Genomic DNA, 26,786 nt, shown 5'->3' with positions numbered 1-26,786 from the left:
GCTTTAAAATGAGATCTGAATGAATCCAAATTGAAGATGGTTGTGAAAGGGAAATAGACTCACACTTTATCAATAAAGCAAAAAAAATTGTTTTTCATTACCTTTCTCGCTCCTCATTACTTTACGTTTGGTTCTTTCATCACATTCATTGTTCAGACAGGACACGGAGAGAAATAGACATTCTTGTGGGCCATCCTTTAGCTTTAGGTTTTGGAAGTTGTGAAAGTACACTAAAAAGTTGTGTAACTAAAAGAGTTGTGAAACTAAAGAGTTGATGAGTTTGAAACTACATAATGAATCTTTAGTTGTTTGAACTAATTGTGATTAAAGTAAAATTGTTAGGCAAAGTCATTGTTTGGTGTGTTTTATCATGTGCTGCATTTAATTGACAACATCCAGGTTCACCCAACAAAAGGATACAAAATTCACAATTTATACTGAATAGTAGGACAAGTAGAGACAAGCCTTTCCAGATACCAAGTAAATCCACAATATTGCTCTAATTTCATGTTCAGGTCTTCTTTGAAATAAATTGCAATTTCTAGTTTGTGGCATTTTGATTTCCTGCTCTTAAGTTGATAACCTTAAGTGCTCTCAATTTATTTCAAAATTGCGGCCAGTGAATTGTATGTTAACCACTTTTGGGTTGATATTAAATATTCTGGGAGCTTTCTGAAACCTCTTTAGATGATTGGTAATGAATGCCTGCACTTAATAGCAAGCATAAATTTTCCTTGATGAGACCGAACACAACATATTCATTTTCATAATAATTCAAGACATAATTCAGATAAACAAGCAGGTTTGTTACATACGTAACTGATTTTCAGTTAATCCCATAAATGAATTGCCCACTCTTCCAGTTTATATGCATTAGGTAGAAACATAACTAAAGCTAGATTTTGATCTCACTAATATCATGCATCCAATTCCCTCCCCGTTTTAGCCACAGTCTTGTTGACATGGCATTAGCAGAATTTGGACCAAGGAATTAATATCTATCAAAACAAAATCAAAGCAGAGTATCTTTCATTATCCATTATTCTTCATGCAACTAATGCAAGCAGGCAATCGACAGATTGTTATATTTTTAAGTAACTGAGTTAAAGACAACAAATTGAATTCTGCGAGCTAACTGCTATGGATTGAAAAAGTTCCCTCTTTGCTCTTCATTTTTGATTTCCAGAACTCCTTAATGATCAGATAGTAATACATCGCATCCAGGCAACAGTTTGTCGTTGCCAAACACTGACAGATTTGGAGAAACACCCTCAGTGAAACTAGGTAATCCGTCGGTATATGACAATTTCTTGCAAAAAAGTATAGTAACATGGCTATGTGATATGGAGTAAAACAGAGAAGGAAGGTTACCACATTGGAAGAGATTATTTTCATAGATGTCCTCATGGCAATGTCTTCTCTCTCTTCATCTACTCTTTGCAGTGTTTTTATAATTTGAATACTGCAGAAAATCACAACAGATGCAGCAATTACATATACAGTGAGCATACTCAGAGGAATTGTACCAAGGCACCAAAATTCAGCAAAATCCGAAAAGCAGTTCTGATCATCATCCCGTTGCAAGTAATTTGGAATACTTGCAGACCAGACACAGAGCCACAGAACAGTGCAGGCAATGGTGGCTTTCTTTGGTGATCTGAGGGTTCTTGCCAGGAAGGGGTGCTTGATAGCAGTGTACCGATCCAGAGATATCAACATGATCAACAGGATAGTTCCGTAGGTGTTGACGAAGTAGAGGGACTCCACAAACTCACAGAAGAGTGAACCAAGATGCCACTTTCCTTCTACCTGGTAGGCATACATTTTGAAAGGCAGAGAGAAAAGCAACAGGATGTCGGAAAATATCAGGTTTATCATGTAGATCACATTTTCCGTCCAATTCTTTAATCTGAAGCAGAGTATCCAGAGTGCTACCAAATTGATGACCAGTCCCAAGGAGAACGTAGGGATGTGCACCACATACTGGAATGTCTTCACAAATTCAAGTTCCGTGGTATTGCTGGAACAGCATATTTGTATCTTCTCTAATTCCAATTTAGTTGTGTTGTTGAAATGGCACATTTCTATTAAGATTTGTAGAAGCAGAAAAGGTTGCCTCCTGCTATATTCTACGGCTCTCAGTTTGTGAAACAAAAACGGTCATTGAATTACTTAATAGCTGTGCAGCAAAAGAAATGACCAAGATCTACAGATGTTTTCTTCAACAGGTCATTATATCCTTTCTTTTCACTGGTTTATGGCAGTAACCACATCCTGAGTGTTAGAAACAGAGTGGTAATGTCTCCATAATCACAAAGTATTTCATAACCAATTCTAGCAAAGGACTTTGGAACAGAAGAGCACCGTTCTTGTGATTGGGGAATACTTCATCTGAGCTCTTGCAAATATAACTGCAGGTTGATTTGGATCAAGTAAATATTAAAGATCCTACAGACGTACTTTAAACAAAATAACCACGTTTGAGACATTATCAAAATAGAGATCAAATAGTGATTTAGCATGATGCAGTTTAAGGAATCTTACTGTTTGGAAGATGACTACTTATTTACCCTTGACACTGAAGTCACTCCACTTTAAAGTAACTGACACATTTCTGAGTGAAAGGCAAAGAGAAAATCAAAACACCTTTCTAATTCTTTAATCAAAAGCAAAATCCAGAGCACAGTTGTATTGATAACCGGGAACCATGGTGCAGGCTCACTGGGAGTACCAATACTAGACCACGTAATGACTGCATCAAAATGATATCCATCAAAACATCTACGTCATGCATTGTAACCTTACAGTTCAGCAAATACCTTCTTTCAATAAAGATTTATTACTCTGCAGGATATCTTACAAATGGTTTGCTTTGACCCTACTACAGCATCTATAAATTCTGCAAATTGCTTTTAAGTAAGGCAATGAAATTGGAGCTTCTAACCAGTTATCCTTTATTGATGGTGAACACAATTAACTGCAACAATGGATCAGTGGATACAACTACATATTCAAAGTCCTACCTCATTTGATAGTTCTTGAAAGATACTGTATATACATACCTACCTGCTTTCCTCTTAAAATATTAGCAATAGTTAGCTATGTTTATTACATAGCAAGCTTATATGCATACATATCAGTCAGATAATCTCAGTCATCAGCTACAAATGGAATCAATCTACAGGTTCTCCTAATCACCATGATCTCAAGTTCATTGTTGTCACTGTAGGTATACATATGCAGGATATAAATGCCATGAAAATTAGCTCATCTTCTCATTTCCAAGAGATTTTTAGCTGCTCTGCAGGTATCCACATTAGACATCCTGGATTCCAATAAATTAGTGCAACAAACAATCTGCTGGAGGAACTCAGCAGGAAGAACAGGTGGGGCAGGCGTGGGGAGCAGAGGAATTGCTGAAATTTTGACTCAAGACCCTGCATCAGGACTGAGTAGAGACAGAAGACAAGCCCTGTAGCTCCTGACTTCCAATACTTCAATCTACCCATAGTTCCATTTTGCCAATCCTCTTTACTCTGGTGATCGCAGTTTTCTCATTTCCTACATAACCTTCAAAAGGATCTTATTGGGTCTCCATGGCAATAAAAATATCATCTTTGTTGTGCAGATAGCAAGGAATCATATGCACTATTTTGTCCAGGAGGGAACAACTTCAGGGCCAACTTAACTCCACATGGCATACAACCCTTGTGTACTAATGATCAGGTAACTAATTCCCCAAATCCACATTTAGCTGCACATAGCCTTGGGGCAGATCCAGTACACTAAATTATGAAGAAACTGCCAGCAACTCTTGTAACATAGCCAATGTATACTGTTCACCATTCACAGCTCAGTTTAGGGTTGCTTTATGGTCACTATGTAATCACAGCATCATGCTCACTTTGGCACCACCAATCTTGCTGGCCAATCATTAAGCTAGCCCTTCAACACCTCATTCTTTTAAACTTCCACAGCACCTCCTTCAGGTGCCACCTAAAGGTATAGGGAACTGTATTAGCTAAAATTAAGTGGTCTTGAGCCCCAGACTACTATAAATACGAGTCTTGTGTTCAATAGTGCCACTGTAAATATCTCCAGTTGGAGAACGTATAGCAGATGTTGCCAATTCTTTCCCATCAATTGTGGCTGTCCAATGTAGTTCACTATCATTCATAGCTTCTGCATCAGGTCTTCATAAGATATCTTTATTAGTCACATGTACATCAAAAAACAGTGAAATGTATTTTTTGCGTAGTGTTCTGGGGCAGCCAAGTGTTGCCACACTTTTGGTGCCAACATATCATGCCTACAACTTCCTAACCCGTACGTCTTTGGAATGTGGGAGGGAACCCATACAGACATGGGGAGAACGTACAAACTCTTTAGTGGCCAGAATTGAACCCAGGTTACTGGCGCTGTAAAACATTACATTAACTGCTACACTACTGTGCATTATACTGTGCCCGTCGTTCCAGATTGCACATGAGAATCACACAGAATCTGCAGGATCTCCGCAGAGTATACACACCAAATAGGGCTACAGTTTACCAAATGAGTTGTGCTAAACAATTGCACATACATGTCTGGTCCATCAATTAGTCAGCATTGATGGCCACCACTATCTTCACAGTGTGAAGACTTGTTTTAATGGTCTTCATGTCATCATAGATGGGCCTTCTTGGTAGAGGAGACTTGCTTCCACTCCAGGTCTGCTGTGGCTAATAAAGCCACTGTTCAGTCCTCAGATTCTACCATTGGTGGTCAAGATATGCTTGGATGGGTAGTTTGGAAGCTGGTACACATTTCTGCCATTTAAGCTGATCCCTCTGCTCCCAAGGCTCCATTTTGAGCAGGCATGGGGCAGGGATTCCTAGTGAAGGTGTTGAACTTCGAGAATGTTCTTGAATTGCTCCTTCTGATCACCTGCTAATACCTTGTTGTGACGTGCCTGGGAGTCTGGCATTGGATGTGTGAATGACATGGCCTGCTCATCATAGCCAACCGAGAGCAAATAGGGCCACGCTATTGCGGATGTTAGCCTGGGAGAGGACATTGGCAATGGTGCACTTACCCTGCTAGTGGACGGAGGATTATGTGGAGTTGGAGATCTCTCCAGTGCTTTGAGCTACCTGCTTGTAGGTAATCAATGTCTCAGAAATATACAGGTGGATGGGATCACTGCTGCCTGGTAGCCCATGAGCTTTGTGCCAAGTTTGTCTCGATCTTCAAACAATTTTACTCATACAGCCAAAGGTTGTGCTGGTACACTGTAACCAAAGAATCATCATCATTATCTACTTTTATTAAGTGGTAACTCCCAAGACAGGAAGAGGTTCATGTATCCTAGGGTCATGTTATGGGACTTTATTTCCATGGGATAGTGTGGTGTAATGGGGTAGTTTGGTAGAGGTCCTTTGCTTTGTGGATCTTTATTACAAGGCTCATTCTCCCTTACACTTCATTGAACAAGTTAACAATAACTTGAGCTTGGACCCTAAATGTGCACATATGCAAACATCATCCGCAATAATGTAGACTGATGACAGAGTGAAATTTGTTTTGGAGTGGAGGGGGAGTAGGTTGATCGATTGACTAGCTCCACTCCAAAAAGAAATTAGAGAGTCGTGGTATCGTTATGAGAAAAACTAAGTTTTGAAGCAACAAATCACCCTTAATTCACACTTGTTTGCACTGTTTAGGTCTGCTGTGCATCATTGGTTAACATTGTGGCTTGCATTCCATCATGGAGGTACTTTTACTATGTACGAGACCCTTTCAAATATGGAGAAAAGCCTTGAGTGGTCAGTAACGCCATGTGTGGGAGTTGATGCTGCCTCCTGCTTTGGAGCTGTTGTGTGGTGAAGATCATCTGCATTGTAATGGCATTCACACCACAATTCAGGGAGCAACACCTCAGCCACTGGGCCATAACAGTTGCAGAAGACCCTGGGGATAATGTTTCCTGTGACAGACAGAGGGATTCCTCTGTAGTTACTGCAGTTGATTTTTCCTATTTTCTTGAAGATGGTGACAGTTATGATGCATCTGTGGTCCATTGTAGTGTCCTTTACTTGTCAGATCTGGAAGATAACACGTGTCCAGCGACGAGAGCGGAGAGTGCCGGAAAATAACGAGCAAATTTTTTTTTTCTCTTTCTAGCATTCGGGACAGCGGCGAGTGACTGCGCAGGTGCGTGACGTCACTCGGAAGCGCGCGGGCGATTTAAAAGTCGGAGGTTCGCCTTCAGTTTTCTTTCCAGCGATGAGAGCGCGGAGAGTGCCGGAAAATAACGAGCAAGTTTTTTTTCCCCTCTTTCTAGCGTTCGGGACAGCGGCGAGTGACTGCGCAGGCGCGTGACGTCACTTGGAAGCGCGCGGGCGATTTAAAAAGCAGACAAGCATATCCAGCAGGCAGCGTCAGAGCGGGCAGCAGAGTGTGAGGGAGCAGAGTGGGTTAGGCTTTGGCTCAATGGGCTTCGGCGAGAGCGGGAAAGAGGCGAGATTATAGAGAGGGGGTAAGTTATTAGTTTAGTTTAGTTGTTGAGCTCAGTGATATTCAGCAGTATGCATCTGGGATTAGTGTTGTGTTTGGAGTGTCAGATGTGGGGCCCCTGGGAGACGACCAGACTCCCTGATAACTACATCTGTGCAAAGTGCACCGAGATGCAGCTCCTCAAGGAACGGATTGAGAGTCTGGAGCAGCAGCTAGATGACCTTCGGTTGGTTAGGGAGAGCAAGCAGGAGATAGACAGGAGTTATAAAGAATATGTAGACAGCACCTCAGTGGCGGTCCCCCTCAAAAACCGATATCTCATTTTAGATTCGGTTGGAGAGGATGACTTCATAGAGGAAGACCTCAGCAGCCAGGACCTTGGTACCGTGTCTGGTACTGTGGTCCAGCAGAGGAAGTGAAATGCAGTGGTTATTGGGGATTCGATAGTAAGAGGTACGGATAGCAGATTCTGCGATACCGACAATGAGTCTCGGATGATGTGTTGCCTCCCTGGTGCCAGGGTACGGGATATCACGGACCGTGTCGAGAATATTTTGAGAGGGGAGGGTGAGCAGCCAGAAGTCTTGGTACATGTAGGTACCAATGATGTAGGTAGAAAAAGAGAAGAGGTCCTGAAGGAGGAATACAAAGCATTAGGGAGAAGGTTGAGAAGTAGGACCTCAAGGGTAGTAATCTCAGGACTACTACCCATGCCACGTGTCAATGACAGGAAGAATAAAAAGCTCTGGCAGTTGAATGCGTGGCTGAGTGACTGGTGTAAGGGGCAGGGCTTCAGATTCTTGGATACCTGGGACCTTTTTTGGGGGAGGCAAGACCTATTTGCTAAGGATGGGTTGCACCTAAACTCCAGAGGGTCCAATATCCTGGCGGGAATGTTTAATTTAGTTGTAGGGGAGGGTTTAAACTGATCTGGCAGGGGGATGGTAACCAGGATGCTAGGTTACAAGATGCTAAGGTGAGGGAGAAAGTGTATAGAAACGAATCCATTGAGGATGGCAAGGACAGGCAGGTGATAAGTCAGGATAATTTACTGAATAATAGAAGTACAACAAATCAGGATGTTAGGATACAGAATGTTAGGATTGGGGATGAGGTCTACTGGAACATGTCTAAGATAGTAGGTAGCGAAGATATTAAGAAGGATGGACAGGTAGAAAGTCAGGATAATCTGCTGAACAATAGAAGTACAATAAAATCAATAGCAGATACCAGTCTAAACATACTATATTTAAATGCACATAACATCAGGAATAAAGTAGATGACCTAGTGGCACAACTACAGGTTAATAAATATGACATCGTTGCAATCACTGAGTTGTGGCTTCATGATGGATGTGATTGGGAACTGAATGTCAAGGGGTACACAGTGTATAGGAAGGACAGGCAGGTAGGCAGAGGGGGATGTGTGGCCATGATGGTTAGTAGTGATATAAAAATCAATAGAAAGGAAGGACATTGGGTCAGAGGAGGTGGAATCCTTATGGGTGGAGCTAAGAAATAGCAAGGGTAAAAGGACAATAGTAGCAGTCATATAAAGGCCCCCTAACAGCAGTCAGGAAGTGGACCATAAGTTGCAGATTGAGATAGAAAAAGCGTGCCAGAGTGACAATGTGAAGATAATTATGGGGGATTTTAACATGAAGGTGGACTGGGAAATCCAGCAAGGCGGTAGAACTCAGGAGAGTGAGTTTGTGGAATGTCTAAGGGATGTTTTTCTGGAGCAACTTATTGAGGAGCCCACCAAGGGATCGGCTGTTTTGGATTGGGTGCTGTGTAGTGAACCCGAGGTGATTAGGGAACTAAAGGTAAAGGAACCACTGGGAACAAGTGATCACAATATGATTGAGTTTAGTTTCAAGTTTGAGAAGGAGAAGCTGATAACTGGTGTATCGATATTTCAGTGGAATAAGGGAAATTACAAAGGTACGAGAGAAGAGTTGGCCCAAATTGATTGGAGGAGTAAGTTAGCTGGAGGGACGGCAGAGGAGAAATGGAAGAAATTTCTACAGGAAATAAGGAAAATGCAGGATAGATATATTCCAAGAAAAAAAGGTTTTGAATGGAAAAAAGGCACAGATGTGGATAACGAGGGAGGTGAAGGATAAAATAGAAGCAAAAGGGGCGGCGTACAAAGTAGCAAAAATTAGTGGGAAAACAGAAGATTGGAAAGTTTTTAAAAATCTGCAGAGAGAAACTAAGAAGGTCATTAGGAAAGCAAAGATGAGTTATGAAAGGAAGCTGGCGGACAACATTCGGAAGGATTCTAAGAGCTTTTTTAAATACATAAGGAATAAAAGAGAGACACGGGTTGACCTAGGACCAATTGATAACGGTGCAGGAGGTATTATAATGGACAATAGTGAGATGGCAAGGGAATTGAATGAATATTTTGCATTGGTCTTCACCGTGGAGGACATAAGCAATGTGCCGGTTAGTCAGGAGTCTCACGAATTGGAACTGAGTTCAGTTGAGATTACTAGGGAGAAGGTGCTAGGAAAACTAAAGGGGCTTAAGACTGATAAGTCTCCCGGACCGGATGAGGTGCATCCCCGGGTTCTGAAGGAGGTGGCTGTAGAGATAGCGGAGGCATTGGCGATTATTTTCCAGGAATCGATAGATTCTGGCATGGTTCTGGAGGACTGGAGGGTAGCGAATGTAGTTCCATTGTATAAGAAAGGTGGGAGGCAGTACAAAGGAAATTACAGACCTATTAGTCTGACGTCAGTGGTGGGAAAATTATTGGAATCTATCCTCAAGGAGGAGGTTACCGAATACCTAGAGGCGCAAGGCAAGATTGGACCTAGTCAACATGGTTTTGTGAAGGGGAGGTCCTGTCTGACCAACCTATTGGAGTTTTTTGAAGAAATCACAGGTAGGGTGGATAAGGGAGAGGCGGTAGACGTTGTGTATTTAGACTTTCAAAAGGCCTTTGATAAGGTGCCTCACAAGAGACTGATTAATAAGATGAGAGGTCATGGAATTATGGGTAGGATAGCAGAATGGGTGGAGCAGTGGCTGGTTGGCAGGAAGCAAAGGGTGGAAATAAAAGGATCTCGTTCTGGTTGGTTACCAGTTACTAGTGGTGTGCCGCAGGGGTCGGTGTTGGGGCCGCTCCTTTTTACCTTGTACATCAATGATTTGGATGATGGAATAAATGGTTGTGTGGCTAAGTTTGTGGATGACACCAAGATAAGTGGAGGAGTAGGGAGCATGGAGGAAATAAAAAGGATGCAGAGGGACCTAGACAGTTTAGGAGAATGGGCAAGGAAATGGCAGATGAGATTCAATGTTGAGAAATGTGCAGTTGTACACTTTGGAAGCAGAAATAAGCGGGTAGATTATTATCTAGAAGGAGAGAAGATTGAAAGTACAGTAGTACAAAGGGACTTGGGGGTACTCGTACAAGATACCTTAAAAGTTAACCACCAGGTTGGATCGGTGGTTAAGAAAGCGAATGCTATGTTGGCATTCATCTCGAGAGGTATAGTGTATAAAAGTAAGGAAGTGTTGATGAGGCTCTACAGGGCACTAGTGAGGCCTCATTTGGAATACTGTGTGCAGTTTTGGGCCCCACATCTTAGGAAGGATGTGCTGACGTTGGAGAGGGTTCAGAGGAGATTTACGAGAATGATTCCGGGAATGAAAGGGCTTACGTATGATGAGCGTTTGTCGGCTCTTGGACTGTACTCACTGGAGTACAGAAGGATGAGAGGGGACCTCGTAGCAACATTTAAAATGTTGACAGGAAAGGATAGAGTAGATGTGGCTAGGCTGTTTCCCTTGGTGGGAGAGTCCAGGACCAGAGGGCACAATCTTAGAATTAGAGGGTAAAGTTTCAAGACAGATGAGGAGAAATTTCTTTACCCAGAGGGTGGTTAAATTGTGGAACTCCTTGCCACACACAGCAGTGGAGGCCAGATCAGTGGGGGTGTTCAAGGAGGAGATAGACAGATATCTAAATAGTCAGGGTATCAAGGGATATGGGGATAAGGCTGGAAAATGGGATTAGAATAGTTTTTTTTCCCCACCCCATTTCTTTTTCCCTTTTCCTTGGAGCAGACTCGATGGGCCGAATGGCCTGCTTCTGCTCCCTTGTCTTGTGATCTTTAAGCTTCAAGTGTGGCCGTCAGCCAGCCATTCTCTTCCTGCACTCTAGTAGTCACACCTCACGTGATGTTCTGATGAACAGGTCATCAACCTTAATTGTTTCTCTCTCCCCACAGATGCTGTGTGACTTGAGCTGTCCCAGCACTTTTATTTTCAAATTTCTGAATGGCATTTCTACAATGGAGGTGCTTCTCAAACATTGAATTCAGATGGGGTTTGACAGTGCTCAATCTTCACACCAATTGACTTTGTGGTGCCCAATCATACAACGTCTTGAATTTACACCTCTTCAGCAATGCCTTTGGCCCGACCACAATGACCAATTGTTCTTACTGGTCTCTAGGGTTGCATATAGAAAATGCTCAACTTGTGAAAAGGAGACAGATTAAAATGTCCCTTCAAAGTGTTTAAAATACCCTTGTAAAATATGTTGCCTGTGGTTTCTGGTGCTAATATTAGTATTTCACAAGTCTCCAGTCCTCTTCCTGGCAGAGCTTCCTTCCTTTTTTCATGCAAGGTCATGCTTCTGTTCTCTCCTGGGATCTCAATAATCTCATTTGTTCTCAGAAACATCTTCACCCACTTCATGTGCAAAGCAAATGGTTATGACCCCTCAATTTCCCAACTCACCAACACATTCACCACACTCACTGTCTATCACTACCCAATCTGGAGAACTGTTCCTTTTTCTCTAGCACTTGGTTATTGCTTTATACTTCCTCAGCGGCAATATCCCAAACTCATTGGTAATAAAACACTATTCTTCAAATTGACATTTAGTAAGGCAAGTAACCAGGTTGGAGCTTTTCAAACACTTGTTTTGATCAATGGTGAGCACTCAATTAACTGCAGTGGTAGATACAACAGTGTATCAAAAGTCTTATCACATGCTACAGATTGGTGTCAAAGAGAGAGAGAGAGAGACAGTTACTAGACAACTTTTTCCATGCACTGATATAACTTTCCTGCCAAGTCATTGCAACAATAGAGGTTGAGAGGAGATTAAATGGAAGTGTACGAGATCTTGACAAATTTAGAAAGGTTAAATAGAAGGCATTTCCATCAGCAGATGCTTCAAAAGATAGGGTTACACAAATTAAAATATTTGGCCAAAATATACAATGAAAATGTGATGAGAAGTGTTTTAAGTTGCAGAGTCATTATGACTTGGGAAATTCAATATCTGTAATGGTAATAATGCAAGAGCTTAAGGAATAAAAGTAGGAGGCCATTTGAGCTTCAAACTGCTTTGCCATTAGATATAATCACAGCTGATCTGATCTCAGAGTCAAACAGCATAGAAGCAGGCCCTTCAGTCCACCATGCCCATGCTGCCCATTGTATCCATCTACACTAATCCCACTTACCTGTTATAGGTCTGTAGTCTTCTACACCTTTGAGATTCAGGAACTAAGATAGATGCTTAAGGGTCATAAGAGTATATGCTCCACCACCTCTGCAGGAGGGAAAAGAAGAGTGAGGCTATGGGACTCCAGACTTCAACCACCCATTGTATGGAAAAAATCCCTCAATGTCAGCAAAATGAAAGAGCTGGTTATTGACTTCAGGGAGGGCAGTGCACACACTTCTGTTTACATCAACAGTGCCGAGGTCAAGAAGGTTGAAGGCTGAGTTCTCTGGAGTGAACATCACCAATAGACTGTCCTGGTCCAACCACGTAGATGCCAGTCAAGAAAGCTTATCAACACCTCTACTTCCTCAGGAGGCTAAAGAAATTTGGCATGTCCCCTTTGACCCTCAATTTTTTTTATTATAAAAAGATCAATGCACTATAGAAAGCATTCCGTCTGGATACATCATGGCTTGGTATGGCAACTGCTCTGCCTGTGACTGTAAGAAACTGCAGAGTTGTGAACACAGCAGAGCATATTGTGCAAACCAACCTCCCCTCTGTGGACTCTGTCTACACTTCTTGCTGCCTCGGTAAAGCAGTATACATGATCAAAGACCCCACCCACCCTAGACATTCTCTCTTCTTCCCCCCCCCCAACAAAAAAAAACAGGCAGAAGATAAAAAACCTGAAAGCACCTACCACCAGCCTGAAGGACAGCTTCTAGCCCACTAATTATACTAGGGGACCATTCAGTAGTCTTACAAGATGGACTCTTGATCTCACAATCTACCTCATTACAGCCTGCACCATATTGTCTGCCTGCATTACACTTTGTGTAACACTCCATTATTTTCCCTTGCACTACCTCAATGCGCTGCTGTAATGAAGTGATCTGTAAAACTAAGTTTTTCCACTGTGCCTCAGTGTATGCAACAATAAACCAATTTACATACAAAATTCCCCCTCAGATTCCCTTTAAACCTCCTAAGTTTAAACACATGCCCCTTTATTTTAGACACCCTCACCATGGGCAGAAAGATTTCTTACTACCTACCCTTTTTATCCCCTCATTTGATATACCTTTACCACATCACTTGCTCTGCTCCAATGAACACATAACCAAGCCTATAGAATCTCTCCACTCTTTCTGCTTCATTTCCACTTTCCTGCCTAATAAGCATTACCCTCGATTCCCAAAAATTAAATGACTCAGCCTCTGCAACATTCTGAAATAGCGAATTTCAATTATTCCTGCTTCAAGAGAAGAACTTGCTCCTCCAACCCTTAGTGGAAATGCTCCAAGGAAATTAGATGGGGCCTTGCCCTTACTCTCACTCAAGTTAGAGAGAGCCAAATAAACCCCATTCCCTCAGTGAGATCCAGCATACATTTGATGAGCCAAAAGGCCTCGTGCTATGCATTTACATTATGGACATTCACAAACTCACGTCCAGGCTAAGCTGTTTGCTGACAGATGTTCCATTTTTTCCTTTGTTAACTTTTGTTGTGCATTATATTTATTGGGAGATTGTGAAGTACAAGGGAGACAGATATTGATACAAGAAGCAGACCCAGCATGTTCCTCCTGTTTCAGCAGTGGCCTTTGTGGTTCTTTAAAAGACCATTGATTTATTTATTTTCCCCCCACAATGAAAGACCCCAAATTTCATTTTTGATGTGGATTATTTCTTGCTTTCTTCAACTTTTTCCAGACCAAGGCAAAACTGCAATGGAGAGGATGTCAGAGAATATGGACACTAAGTTTCCATTTGAAACTAGTGAAAGAACCAAACATGGGTACAGTACTCATTCATAGCAGAATGATCTACCAGAAACATTGACATTCATTCAAACTCTGCATGAGAGAATTTTTTTTTTTATTATTATACATTTGTTTTCAAGATCAGGGCATCAATGGCAAGGCCAGAATTCTCTTCTCTCCCTTGTAAGGGAGAGGTGAAATATCTTTTTTGGAACATTGGTATTCTTTTGGTGAAGGTATTCCCAGCATACCATTAAGCAGTTTATTCTGGGATCAGGACCCAGTGATGGTGAAGTACTGGCAATACATTTCCAACTGAGGATGCTGCACAACTTGGAAGAAAACTGGCAGTTGATGTTACCCACATTGTTTGGTTTCTTCACAGGTTTCAAATGGGATCTTAGCATCCATTCTGTCTGACATTCTCTCCATTGCAATTTTGACTTGGTCTGGAAAACATTGAGGAAAGCAGAAGAGAAGTCACATCTAAAATGAAAACTAGAATCTTAAGTTGTGGAAAACTAAATCATGTAACTTCTGCCCTCATTTTTCTTGGTGGTAGATGTTGCAGATGCGGGACGTTGCATTGGGGTAGCCTGGGCAAGTAACTGCACTGCATTTTGTAGATGCACATGCCGCAACCACTGCAGCAGTGGATAGAATGAATGTTTGGGTTAGTGGATGGTGTCCCATTCATGAGGGATGGTCAGTCCTTAATGGCATTAAGCTTCTGTCGGCATTGCACTCATCCATGCATAGAGCACCTTCCATCACACTTCTGATTTATGCCTTTTGTGGTTGAAAGGACTTGGGGCATGAGGAGGCAAGTCTCCTGCTGCAGGATACCCAGCCTCTGACTAGGTATAGTAGCTATATTTGTCTGGTGCAGTTGAGTGATAAGTGTGGCAAATAAGCGACTCTCTCCCCAGGGGACTCAAAAGTAGTGTCAAGAATAGATAGCTTAACTTTCATTGGAGATGGTCATTACATGAATGTTACTTGCCATTTATCAGACTATGCCCAAAAGCTGGCCACATCTTCCTCATTAAGGTATGGGCTGCTTTATTCACTGTGAATCATCAGCAACCTTCTCATCTTATGAGGCAGGGAAGATCATTGAGGCAGCTGCAGTTTGGGCCTGGGAAACTCCTGCAGTGGCATCCTGGGACTGGAAGAACCAATATTCCTTTGTACAAGGTAGGACTTCAATTATTGGCATTTTCTCTTTAATGCCCAGGGCACAGTAAGGAAACACATGGTCAAATGTTGCCTTGATATCAAAAGGCATTGAGTCTCACCTCACTAATAGCCTGTCCTGGTCTAATCACATAGATGCCATGGCCAAGAAAGCTCACCAGCACCTCTACTTCCTCAGGAGGCTAAAGAAATTTGGTACATCCCCCCTGACACTCACCAATTTTTAAAATAGATTACCATAGAAAGCTTCTTATCTGGATGCACCACAGCTTGGTATGGCAGCTGCTCTGCCCAGGACCACAAGAAACTGCAGAGCTGCAGACACAGCTCAGCACATCACAAAAACCAGCCTCCCCTCTGTGGACTGTCTATACGTTGCTGCCTTGGTAAAGTAGCCAGCATAATCAAAAACCCCACCCACCCCAGTCATTCTCTCTTCTCCCCTCTTCCATCAGGCAAGATACAGGAACCAGAAAGCACATACCACCAGGCTCAAGGACAACTTCTATCCTGCTGTTACAAGGCTATTTAATGATTCCTTAGTACAATAAAATAGACTCTTGACCTCAATCTACCTCATTATAATCTTGCACCTTATTGTCTACCTGCACTTTCTCTGTTGCTTTGACAGTTTACTCTGCATTTTTGCCTTGTACTACCTCAATACACTAATGAATTGATCTGCATGAATGGTATGCAAGACAAGTTTTTCCATTATACCCCAATACAAGTGACAATAATAAACCAATTCATGTTAGGGCCAAGGCTGTGAACTCAGGAGCTGAATGTTCCTGGCAAAACCCAAACTGGGGATTGGAAAGTAGGTTATTAGTGAGCAAGTGTCTCTTGAAAGCACTTTGAATGAATATTTTCTCTTTTAAAGGATTATGGGCTTTGCAGGCCAAGCCTGTCACCCATTAGGCTTGTGGTGGTGGAGAGCTACCTTCTGAACTGATGAAGGTCCTTGAACTGTGGATATATCCACAATACTGTTAGGGATGGAGTTCCAGGATTTTGACCCCACAATAGTGAAGGAATAGTAAAATATTTACACATCAGGACAGTGTGTGGTTGGAGGGCAACTTAAGTGTTCCCATGCTTTTGCTGTCCTTGTCCTTCCAGCTGGTAGAGGTTGTGGTAGTATTGGTGAGATGCTGCAGTGCATCCTGTAGATAGTACAAATTACTGCTACTGTGCATGGGTGGTGGATTAGTTAATGGTTGTGGATAGGGTGCCTATTAAGTGGGCTACTATGTACGAGGTTGAGATTCTTGAGTGTTGAAGCTGCACTCATCCAGGCAAGTGGAAAGTATTCATCACACTCCTGACTTGAACTTTGTAGATGGTGGACAGGCTTTGGGGAGTTATGAAACAAGTTACTCGCCATCATTGGTGACAGCTTCCATCACTTTCCAGATGTGAAAGAGGAGACCATTTGGGCTGTAATGGATTCAATTTGGTTTTTTTTGTGTGAACAGGACATAGCTAGGCAACTTTCCACATTCAGCTAAATGTCAGTGTTATGACTGTACTGCATCTGCAGTATCATCCATCTCCCACCCCATCACTACAGGGTCAGTTGTTCCCTCATTGCTATCAGAAGCATAATTGAAAGATGGGTAGGACTGGCCAGTTCTGGGATATAGAACCTTCAAGTGTCATAGTGGGGGTGTAAAAGAGGTGACTTGCAACATTAAAACAAGGAGTCCATTACTGCTGTAGTTAGGGAGACGATCCTTGAAGGTTCTTCAAATTAGGCCACACAAGTGGAGTTAAGAAAAAGTGAGCTACAGGCCTCTCAGCAGGATGTGGAGTAGGTGCTTAAAGCTAGTGTACAAATAACCAGGTTATAATTGTAGGGGATTTCAACTTGCACAATATTAACTGGGAATTGCCTTATCATGAGGTTTAGATTAGGTGGGATATTTAGAAGGCAGCCAGATTTTTGATCCAGCACATATAGGTTACTGTCCCTTCTCTAGAAGGGAATCTTTTAAAAAAATGTAGCTGGTCAAGGTGGATGGATGCCAGTGGAAGAGAATGTCAAAGATACTGACCATAATTCTCAAATTGTGAGATTGCTGTCTGTGTGGAGTTTGGATGTTCTCTTTGCAACCAATTGGGGTTTCTCAGGGTGCTCTAGTTTCATGCCAAGGTGCAGATTATTTGGTCACTAAAATACACCCAAGTGATAGAATCTAGGGAGGGGATGTTAATGGGAAGGTAAGGTATCCCAAAAAGTAATCAAATGCTTAGATGTTGTATTTTACTAGCATTTCCTCATTTATTAAATGTGTAGGAAGCAATAGTGTTGGGAGAAAGTGCAGAAACTTTCCTCAGATGTACACAACCTGCAGAGCATGCAATTATTTCAGTGGTAAACACTGAAAATAAAAGACTTCAGCCAGTAAATGTTAAGACAGATGGTGCCTCCTCTGCTGCAAATGTGATTCTATAATGTTGGTACAAAAGATTTACTGAACAGTGAATTCAGATAATTTGAATCCATGTAAAACAGAAACCCAGTTTTATGTCAACTCTTTTCAAACTACTGGTTGGGCACCAAAAAATAAAATGGAACCTACCAATATGGAAAGCATTTTCATGTATTGACCAGTTTGACATTTAATTTGTAGGAAGTGGTTTCTGACAGCCTGCATTTCAAGTGACTGTTTCCAAAAGCAGAGACCGGTTCTCAGGTTATGGTTAGCAGAATAACTATTCTAACTGCACTTCTGATACAAGTTCCAGAGCAGTTGCTGCTTCACTCTTCATTGTGGGCAAATCTATTAATGCTTTCCTGCAAATGATTAACTAGACATTATGCATATGGTTTTGCAGATGTCACATTAGCTTTCACCAACACTTATGGTATTTGTTTGACCTGCAGTCTTGAGAAAAGCTTCCCAATGAATTTTAAATAAAATCAACATGATTAACCAGGGTTTTTATTGCATGGAGAGAAATAAAACATTACCATTGCTTGGATGTTAACATTGTACATTATTCCGAGAGAAGCTTCTCTCTGTACGGTTTGTGGTTTTAGAAAATGAAATAAAGTGAAAAGTCTAAATTAGGAATGGCTGAAGTGATATGCCTACACCTTGCTCCCATGCCTTAGGAATCCATCCTTTTGGGCAGTAGCAGATAGGATGGATAAAAGACTTCCATGAAAGCAAGGAGGCAAGTGTATGGTGTGGGACATGACCAGTGTTTGTGGCCATCTACTGCTCTGATGGAGTTCAATGCCATCGGTGATCCCCACATCATTTCACCCCCAACTTCAGCTGGTGTACATACTGTAACCCAAGTCATTGAAAGGGTTCACAATTTTTTTTAATATATGAAAAGGCTTTGGTAACAAAATTACTATTCATCATCTAAGAGTTTGAAAAGTCTATTTAAACAATTTTTAAATTGTTATAATGATCAGGAACACTTAAATAGTGTGAAGACACCTTTGACACTAGCAAGGCTGCTATGGCAGTGCCTGGAGCAGGGTCTCAAGATTCCCTACTAGAGGCTTTATTACCACCCATGGTCTATTCTTTAGGAACCAGGGAGTCAAGGTTTCCATCTCAACTAGAGCAATGGGATTAGCATATGGCCAAGCACTGATGGCAGGTCAGACTGAGCACATGGTCATAAAGAAACAAGGAAGCAGTGGTGCAGCAGGTAATGTTGCTGGTTCAAGCGTCCAGCAACCCAGGTTCAATCCCAACCTCTAGTGCTTTTAGGTGAGGAGTTTGCATAGTTCTCCCTGTGAACCAGAGTGTAGATGGGTGGTGGAAGAATCAGGTGGTATTGATGGGCATGAGAATAGTTTCCAGGGAATTAGGTGTGGGACTGGGATTGCCAAGAGCTAGCATAGACTTGGTACATTAAGCAGTTATGTTGCAAGAAAATAAGAATCTAATCAATGTAATCTTTATTTAAAACACTAGTGCTACTGTGCATTAATAATGAGATATACAGAAGTGTTAGAAATGTTGACTAAGTATTTTGCATTTTAGTGTGGTAGAAGACCCAATTTTCTAACAATAGCTATATCAGGGGACAAGAGGAACTTAAAATAAGCTATTATCACTCAGGAAAAAAAGTACTAGGCAAACTAAATGGTATGTGTAGATGCATGCATCTTTGGTCTTAAAATAAGTAGTTGCAGAGATACCACAATCAACATATGTACTCCCCCAAAATTTCCTGGATTCAGGAAGAGTTACAGAAAATAACAAATGGGGCTTCCTTGCCTCTCCTCTTTCTTCCCTCTCCACCCCACAACCACCCCCCCCCCCCCCCATAACATCCCTTTTCAGGAAGGTGGGGTGGGGTCGCTGATAGGAAGCAGCAAACTAACTGGTTAACTCAATGTGTCATTGAGGGAAAAACTTGGTCAATTATTACCATCTTCTAAATACCCTGCAATTGAGTCAAGGGATTTATGAAAAGGGAAATAACATTTGCTGTTCTGAGGATATAACTACTGGATTGATAAAGGCTCATCACTAGATGTGGACATTTGATAAAGGTGCCAAATTGAAGGGTACCACAAGTCAAAGGCATTGAGGGAAATATTAGCTTAAAGTTGGACAAACAGGTCATTTGGGTTGACAATTGCCTCTTGTCTCAGTACTGGGGGCCTTAACTATCAAGTCATCCATGTAGAAGGTAAAAAAGAAAAGGTGCATTGTAAATTTGGTGACAATACAAGTGAGAAAGCAAGTTAAGAGGAACCTAGAAGCCAAATTCATTTGCATTCATCCTTTTGCAAAAATGAGAGTAGTTTTAACTGGGGTAGATTACACAAGTGATTAATTCCAGGTGAAATTACACCCATTAGTAAATTGGCTTGGAACCACATGTAATTTGTCTTGGCTTGTGTTGATATCTTCCTGGCATCAGTCACACATCCAATGTCATAGATCACCCATCTTACTAAACTATCAGCAGAAATTGGAACTTTTGGCTTCAACCTACAGTGATCAAAGTGAAACTAGCAGCAGAATCAGTGAAAGCATCTGCAGTGCAATAAGTCTTGAGCACATCTGCTACCCTCAGGTTTTCAATAGTTAGTATCAAGGGAACTGCTTTAGTGCAGTCTTCTCCTCTCACTGCATTTGTATCAATCCACACTAAATGCATGGTATTATTGGCAGCTTCACAAGTCCACATCATGCAGTGGATGGAGTCATACATGGCAGTGGAGCTGTGATAGATGAGTGCATGGAGTACCCAAAGAATTATTCCACATCTGCCCTTCACTTTTTTCCCTCATCATGCTATGGGGACCGTTCATCAAGCTTAGTGGTTAATGCAGTAATCACTGTCTGAACTCAGTATACAGCTTGTCATAGGAAGCATGTAGCCCCAGGTTTTAGCGCACAGTTCAGTGTACAAAGCTCCATAGCACAATGTTTGACACGGTTGCCCAACTTCTGCAAACTTTGGCATGTTGGTGTGGGGATTAGTTCCCAAAGGCTTGAAGGGGATACAGGCAAGCCACAAGTGGCAAACATGGACAAAAGAGACTAAATTAGGTCATCTTGTTTTTCCTAAACTAAAGAATAGATGTAAAGCCACCTCTCTATGACAGACCTCCTATCCCAGGAGCCATTCTGCTGAATTCCCTCTACCAAAATTTGGTAGATAGACCAAAATTGTGCTCAGTTTTCTGGTTGTGGCTTCAAGGCCCCAAGTGTGGATACTTGAAGGAAACAAAAGATATAGCATCTTGACAGCATGGATGTGGAGGTGATTTCCTGTTGAAGGATATAGCTCTTGGGAAGTTAGTTCATCAAGAGAATCAGTTAAGACAAATGTTAAATCAATTGAGAGCATTTCGGTCATAATGAAGTAGATGGATAGGATGGGACACCACACACTGGAATCAGAAGTGTTCTGCCCAGTGCAAATACTCAACATACAAATTTCTACACAAGCATTTGAATCACCACATCATGGAAAGCCATAGACCTAATGTGGACAAACAGAATGTGTACTTATGGGTATAGTTAGTGTTGACAGTGGGATGAAAAGCTCCCATTTGTGCTTACAACAGACTAAAACCCCTTCAAAGGGCAATCAAAGCAGAGTTTGATTATGTTTAAGGGAGAGATAGAGATTCTTGTTAATTAAGGGCTTGGGAAATGTGGAGTTAAGGTTACAATAAGATTTATGACCTTATTGAAGGTAGAGCAGGCTTAAGGGGTCTGCTCCTAATTCACATGTCCATCTGTAATTTACTTTTAAATCCAGGGGTTAAGGCAAGACTGGTTTTGCTCAATGTAGAATGGAACCATTTAATCAACACTGAATTCACAAACATTTGGCAATGTCAGGCCAGAGTACTGGGCAACTACCCAAGAAACACAATAGACAATGCCAGTGATTAAATCAATGTTGTGACTTGGGCAGGTATGTTTGTTATTAACAGCAACGTCATCACTAATCAGCAAAATTGTGGTTATTCAGCAAGATCTCCCATGCACTTTATTTGTATTGGATGGGATTGGCTGCTTTGATGACAGCTTCCCCCTCCTTCTACTTTCACCCCCCCCCCCCCCAAGAAAGGGTGTACTGGTGACAAGCCTATTTTCTGCACCCCCCTCCCCCCACAACCCAAAGTTCCAGTTATACCAGACTATTCCCTATTCCATTTCCTGAGTGTCTGGTGCTATTCTGAAGTCCTATGCAGATCTTTTGTGCAGAAGCCTGGAAACTGAGGCAGCCAAGAAATCGGATAGACAAAAAAAAGTAGCTGCCAGGATTGTGATGTGCACATGGAAAACAGTGCAGTTGGAATTACATCTTCCTGCCACCTCTTCATTTGCAATTGGAAGTGGTGGCATTCCTCAGCAGGGAGTCAATATTGTGACTAGCTTTGGTGCTTGTCAGACTGCATCATGAAAGCAAAGAGGCACTGTGGTTGCCACAACCTACTCAGTCTGACCCACTGGAGTGTAGCTTCCATAACTTACAGGAACTGCACCAGCATCTTCAAAGAGGAAGCTAAACAGGAGATGTCTGGATGGCATTCTGTGGATTAGATCCATTATCAATATACCACAAGGTGTTTAGTGTCAGGCATCAATAGTTCATTGATCTCACACAAGTGGCTATATTTAAAAAAAATCAGCAACTGCACCTTAGTTTTTCTCCTTATAAATGACCCTCCCCCCACAATACATCCCTAGTCTCATTGCTTACAATCTTCAGAGTTCAGTCATGACATCCAATTTTAAACATTTAGTGCAGATGCAAGGCTTACATTCACACCTCGGAGCTTCTTAACCACAACAGACATGTCATGGGACTGACATCTCTTGCAAATAGTACATATTCAGACAGCAGGGTTAAAAAGGGAAGAGAGGTTGTTGTCTCACCTTACCAGGTGGGTGGCCAGCTACATTCAACCTGCTTCTTCCCCATCTCCTCCTCTCTCCTTTCCCCCCCCCCCCCAAATGATTTCAGATTCTCCAAGCATCCAGTTGTTAAACTCACCACACACCCCTTCACAGCTTTGCTCTTGCACTTCTGTTTTCAAACTAGAGTGCAACTGGGCCTATGGTCAGAACACAAAGATGACAATACACTGCTCAGTTTAATATTCCCACAGTTAGGTTAAAGTGAGAGAGTCTGTACTTCAGGGATTGAAGGTGGGACCTGCATGTAACACAAGGCTTTAATGGCTTTCAGACAAAGCTGGAAGTACTACCTCCCAAAAGGAAAGGTCAAGTTCTGCTGCAGAGAAAACACTCAAGGACTTGAGGAAAATACACAGAAGGCGGCTGATAAAAATCAAGCTCATGAACTAGATGTATTACACAAAAGCTTTCTGCAGGGTTTCTAATGTCAGATTGTGGAAGTGTCCACTGACCTGTACAGGGGTTTGCAGAGTTTGAAGCCATTCCTTCCACCCTAGAGTTGGTGGGTTAACTCCATTAGCAATGACAGCTGGCATCTTGTACTCCATTGCAGTACAAGAATTTTTAGCCTAGACTTTATTGTAGCCATAGTTAATCATCAAATAAATACACTACTTGAAGTGACACAAGTAGTTTTTGTACTATAACCACAATGACTTCAAAGGTGAGTGAAGGCTGTGACTTGGTCAGCATCTTCTCTAGAATCTTAAAATAAATGCACATCAAGCTTCAGAGAAGTGACCCTTTAACAACTCCACCAACATCTCCCACTCCCTCCTTCCCACCACTCCCCCCCCCCCCCCCCCAAATAGGTTGCATTGGTTTCTTCCTGCTCAACCCTAGGCTTTCTTTTTTTTTAAAAAGGTAGTGTCTTGGGTAGAATCAAAGATCTATTTACCTACAGCAACTTTAAAGATTTCCCTCCAGAAGAGAGTACGCTTGCTGAGGATTACATGTTCCATTCCATTTACATACCTTGTGACAATGAAATGAAATTTATACATTTGCTCTGGGTAGAGTAGCAAGTAAAGTTCACTCTACAATTGCCAGTGGGCATCTTAATGGCCTTATGAAGTTTAGTAACATTGTCATTACTGAATCTCTAACCATCAATAAGCTAAGTTTACCTTCTGCAGAAGGTTAACTGGACTAGCAACAAGTACAGGCCTGGTATCCCATGATTCAGCTCCCAACTCCAAAGCCTTTCCACCATCTACAAGGCATGTTAATAGTGTAGTGGAGCATGCCAATTGCCTGGATGAGTGCAGTGCCAACAAACAGCACCATCCAGGATAAAGTAGCTCAGTTGATTGGCAATCCATTCACTACTTCAAGCCTCATTATGTATACCATGGTTGTGGTGTTCCTACAACATGCAGTGCCATTACTTGCTTGACTACTCCAAAAGCACCTTCCAAACCCACGACTTCAGTCTACAAGAGTATAGGAACACCATCTTCAGGTCAAGGTCACATACGATCCTGACAGGAAACTTCAGAGGCATCCTGGAACTCTACACAACAGTGCTGTGGAAGTACTTCCCCAGAAGGACTGCAGGGGCTCAAAATAGTGGTTCATCATTTAAGGAGGGAGAGGACAGGCATTAAATGCTGGTCTGACCAGTAACACCCACAATTTACAAGAGAAATTAAAACATCTTAATTGATCAATGCCTTCTAAATCCCAATTTAGAATTTAGCATTGTAGATGGCAAATTGTAATTAACAGCAATTTAACAATGTCAACATTTTTCTAGAGTATCCAGTCACAGCTATATGTTGACATGAGGAAAGGTGGTATTGTTCATACAATCCCAAAATTTTGAAATGATTCAAAATGGCCCAAGACATTCATGGTGATGATTCAGATGGCTCAAGACATTCATGCAGGAGCTTTGAAATTTAGAGTTACCAAAACAGTGCTTATGTCACATAAGTAATGACGTTATTACCTTCCATGCCCAGATGACTCATTTACTTTTCATACGTGAACTAGTGGAGCAGCAGGGAGTAGAAAGCATTACAGAAAGGGTGCCTAGAAGTTTGACCTATTTACAGCTATTGTTATGCAACATGAAAAGTTTGCATCTGCTTCATGATTGTATTCCTGTTGAAGTCCTGCCCACCAGGAAATTTGACTAGTACCAAGTACAATTCACCTTAGTGTGGGCATCATTTCTGATATTAATGGCATGCATGCTTACTTTTTCATTAATCATGAAAACTGATGCAGAAGTGTGCAACTCCCTTTAAAATTCATTGTCAAGCAAAGAGGAAACCCTCCAAGTTGCCAACCATCACTGATGGCATCTCCACTGGGAGTTTCATGTTTTGCTCCTCTTGTGCCTGCCTGACAGACGATAAACAGATTAATTCTGTAGGTGTAGATTACTTTTACTGTTTGCTTCCATTATGGTCTGGCACTTCAGTGGCTTGAGCACAGGAATGGATGTGTGGCAAGGTGGAAAGAGGTGGGTACCCATTACAATGTACACCATCCTTTGACACAGCTTCTGACAGTTATATTAATGGCTTCTGCTATTAATGTCTCATGTACCCTGGAAATCTAATATACACAATGTTGGCAAGTTGTGTACAAGATGAAGCAAATTTAAAGTGGGCCACACCTTTCATTTTAGTTGTAGTGGCAAAACAACACATTGAATTTCTATCCTTCTCTCACCTGCACCACCACCAACCCCCCGCCCCCAACTTTAACAAGCCAAAAGTTCTTTTCAAAGAACTTAGGAATACTTGTGATATTGATTGTAGAAAGCTAGGTGGCAGTGTGAGTCATAACTTAGTATCCATCTGCCATATCAACATGAAGAAATTGAAAGCATATTTGTTAAATGGTGAGAATTGAATAATGTTGGTGCTCAGAGGGATCTGGCTATGCTTGTACACAAAGTTAACATGCAGATACAAGTGATAAAATGACCTTGTACAAAGAAAAAGGCATTCAAATACAAAAGACCTCTTATTGCAATTATATACAACCCTGGCAAGACTGCATCTAAAGTTATATATGGGTCTTGTCTCCATTCCAATTGAGAATGCAGCAAAAAAAAACAACTCACCTGATTTCTGAGATAGTACAACTAAATTAAATAGAGCACATACTGTTTAGAAGAACAAGATAACCTCATTGGAGATGCACAAAAATTCCTACAGGGCTTGATACAGCAAGTAGAGATGATATTTCCCCTGGATGAGGCATCTAGAACCAAGAGGCACAGTCTCAAAATAAAAGGATATTTTAGATGAGACAAGAAATGTCTTATGCAGAAAGTAGTTCACTTTAGGAATTCTACTCAAGGCTCAGGTCATTAAGTATATTCAACTGTCTACTTTTAGATTAGGAATAGTATTAGAAGAACAGTGGTGCTGGTACAAGAGATTAGGCATAATCTTAGAGAAAGATCATATGCACAAGGGATTTCAAAATCAGGAATGACCAATTGGGCAGCCTCCTACTGTAATGTAGGAAGAAATAGCAAGCTTTGGAGCCAAATGGCCTGCTCCACTATTTATCAAGATCATAGCTTATTCTACCCTAGTGCCATTTATCAGCCTCATTCATCAATTCCCTGAAGGTACAGGGAAGTATCAGTCCATTTTGAATCAATTCTGAGGAATGTGAAAGGTTCTCCACCCCGACTGAAGACATTTTGCCCTCATCTTACATTGTCCACCTTCCCCCAACAGATCAGAGATGCTTTAGCAAGGGGAAATATCCGCTATAAATATAACCAATCAAACCCTTTAAAAAAATTTTGACAAGATCCTCTTGTTCTACTAAGAAAAAAAAATTTGGATTCCCAGTCTACTCACCTCATATAGCAAACCCATCAGCCCTGGAACTAGTTTAGTTTCTGGAAAAAAAAAGGTCCACATTCTCCATTGTCCGAGAAAGTGGATTTACTCCTTGACAACAGCAGTGATGTGCTTTTTATTTCAAGGTTGCTGTTGTTAAAGACAAAAAGCATTGAGTGAAAGTACAATAACCTCAACAAGGTTGAGTGGAAATTTATAGAAGAGTTGAACTCTCATTTAGAGTTTTTTTAAAAAAACTAAACAGTGTTCTAAAAGTTTGCTTTATATCTGGCATTCAAAGAGACATTTGTCAAAGTTCAAATTGTTGTGTGTTCCTTGGAGAGAGTGTTGATAGGGAGCAACTGAAAAAACAGTAAAGCTCAGAATTACTGTGGCCATTGTGAAGCAAAGTCAATCATTAACAGTAACAAGCATCTGGAGACAAAACTGCAGATGCTGCAAAAAGCCAATGAAAGAACTGAGTCAGGCAGCTTCTGGAGGTGGAGGAACAGCCAATGTTTTGGGTCTTTTTAAAAAACAATATTTGCACATAAATATCATTTGCTAAGTATTAACCAGAACCACTAAAAATCTGCTGGAGGAACTCAGT

General features: G+C 41.5%; 1 protein-coding gene across 1 annotated transcript; it reads right to left on the bottom strand.

Annotated features, from left to right (window-relative positions):
* Positions 1-368: 368 nt before the first annotated feature.
* Positions 369-2,178, bottom strand: LOC127571768 (G-protein coupled receptor 55-like). The gene has a single exon (XM_052018461.1). It carries the CDS (start codon positions 2,080-2,082, stop codon positions 1,132-1,134), a length of 951 nt encoding a protein of 316 aa, XP_051874421.1. The 5' UTR covers positions 2,083-2,178; the 3' UTR covers positions 369-1,131.
* Positions 2,179-26,786: the final 24,608 nt, after the last annotated feature.

This window comes from Pristis pectinata, chromosome 6 (assembly GCF_009764475.1).
Source record: "Pristis pectinata isolate sPriPec2 chromosome 6, sPriPec2.1.pri, whole genome shotgun sequence".
Taxonomy (NCBI): domain Eukaryota; kingdom Metazoa; phylum Chordata; class Chondrichthyes; order Rhinopristiformes; family Pristidae; genus Pristis; species Pristis pectinata.
Note: the sequence above shows the minus strand (reverse complement) of the source record. Positions and strands in the feature narration are given on the sequence as shown.

What these genes read in the sequence shown, in the direction of transcription:
- LOC127571768 (XM_052018461.1), bottom strand. Translation starts at nt 2,082, where the DNA reads ATGTGCCATTTCAACAACACAACTAAATTGGAATTAGAGAAGATACAA.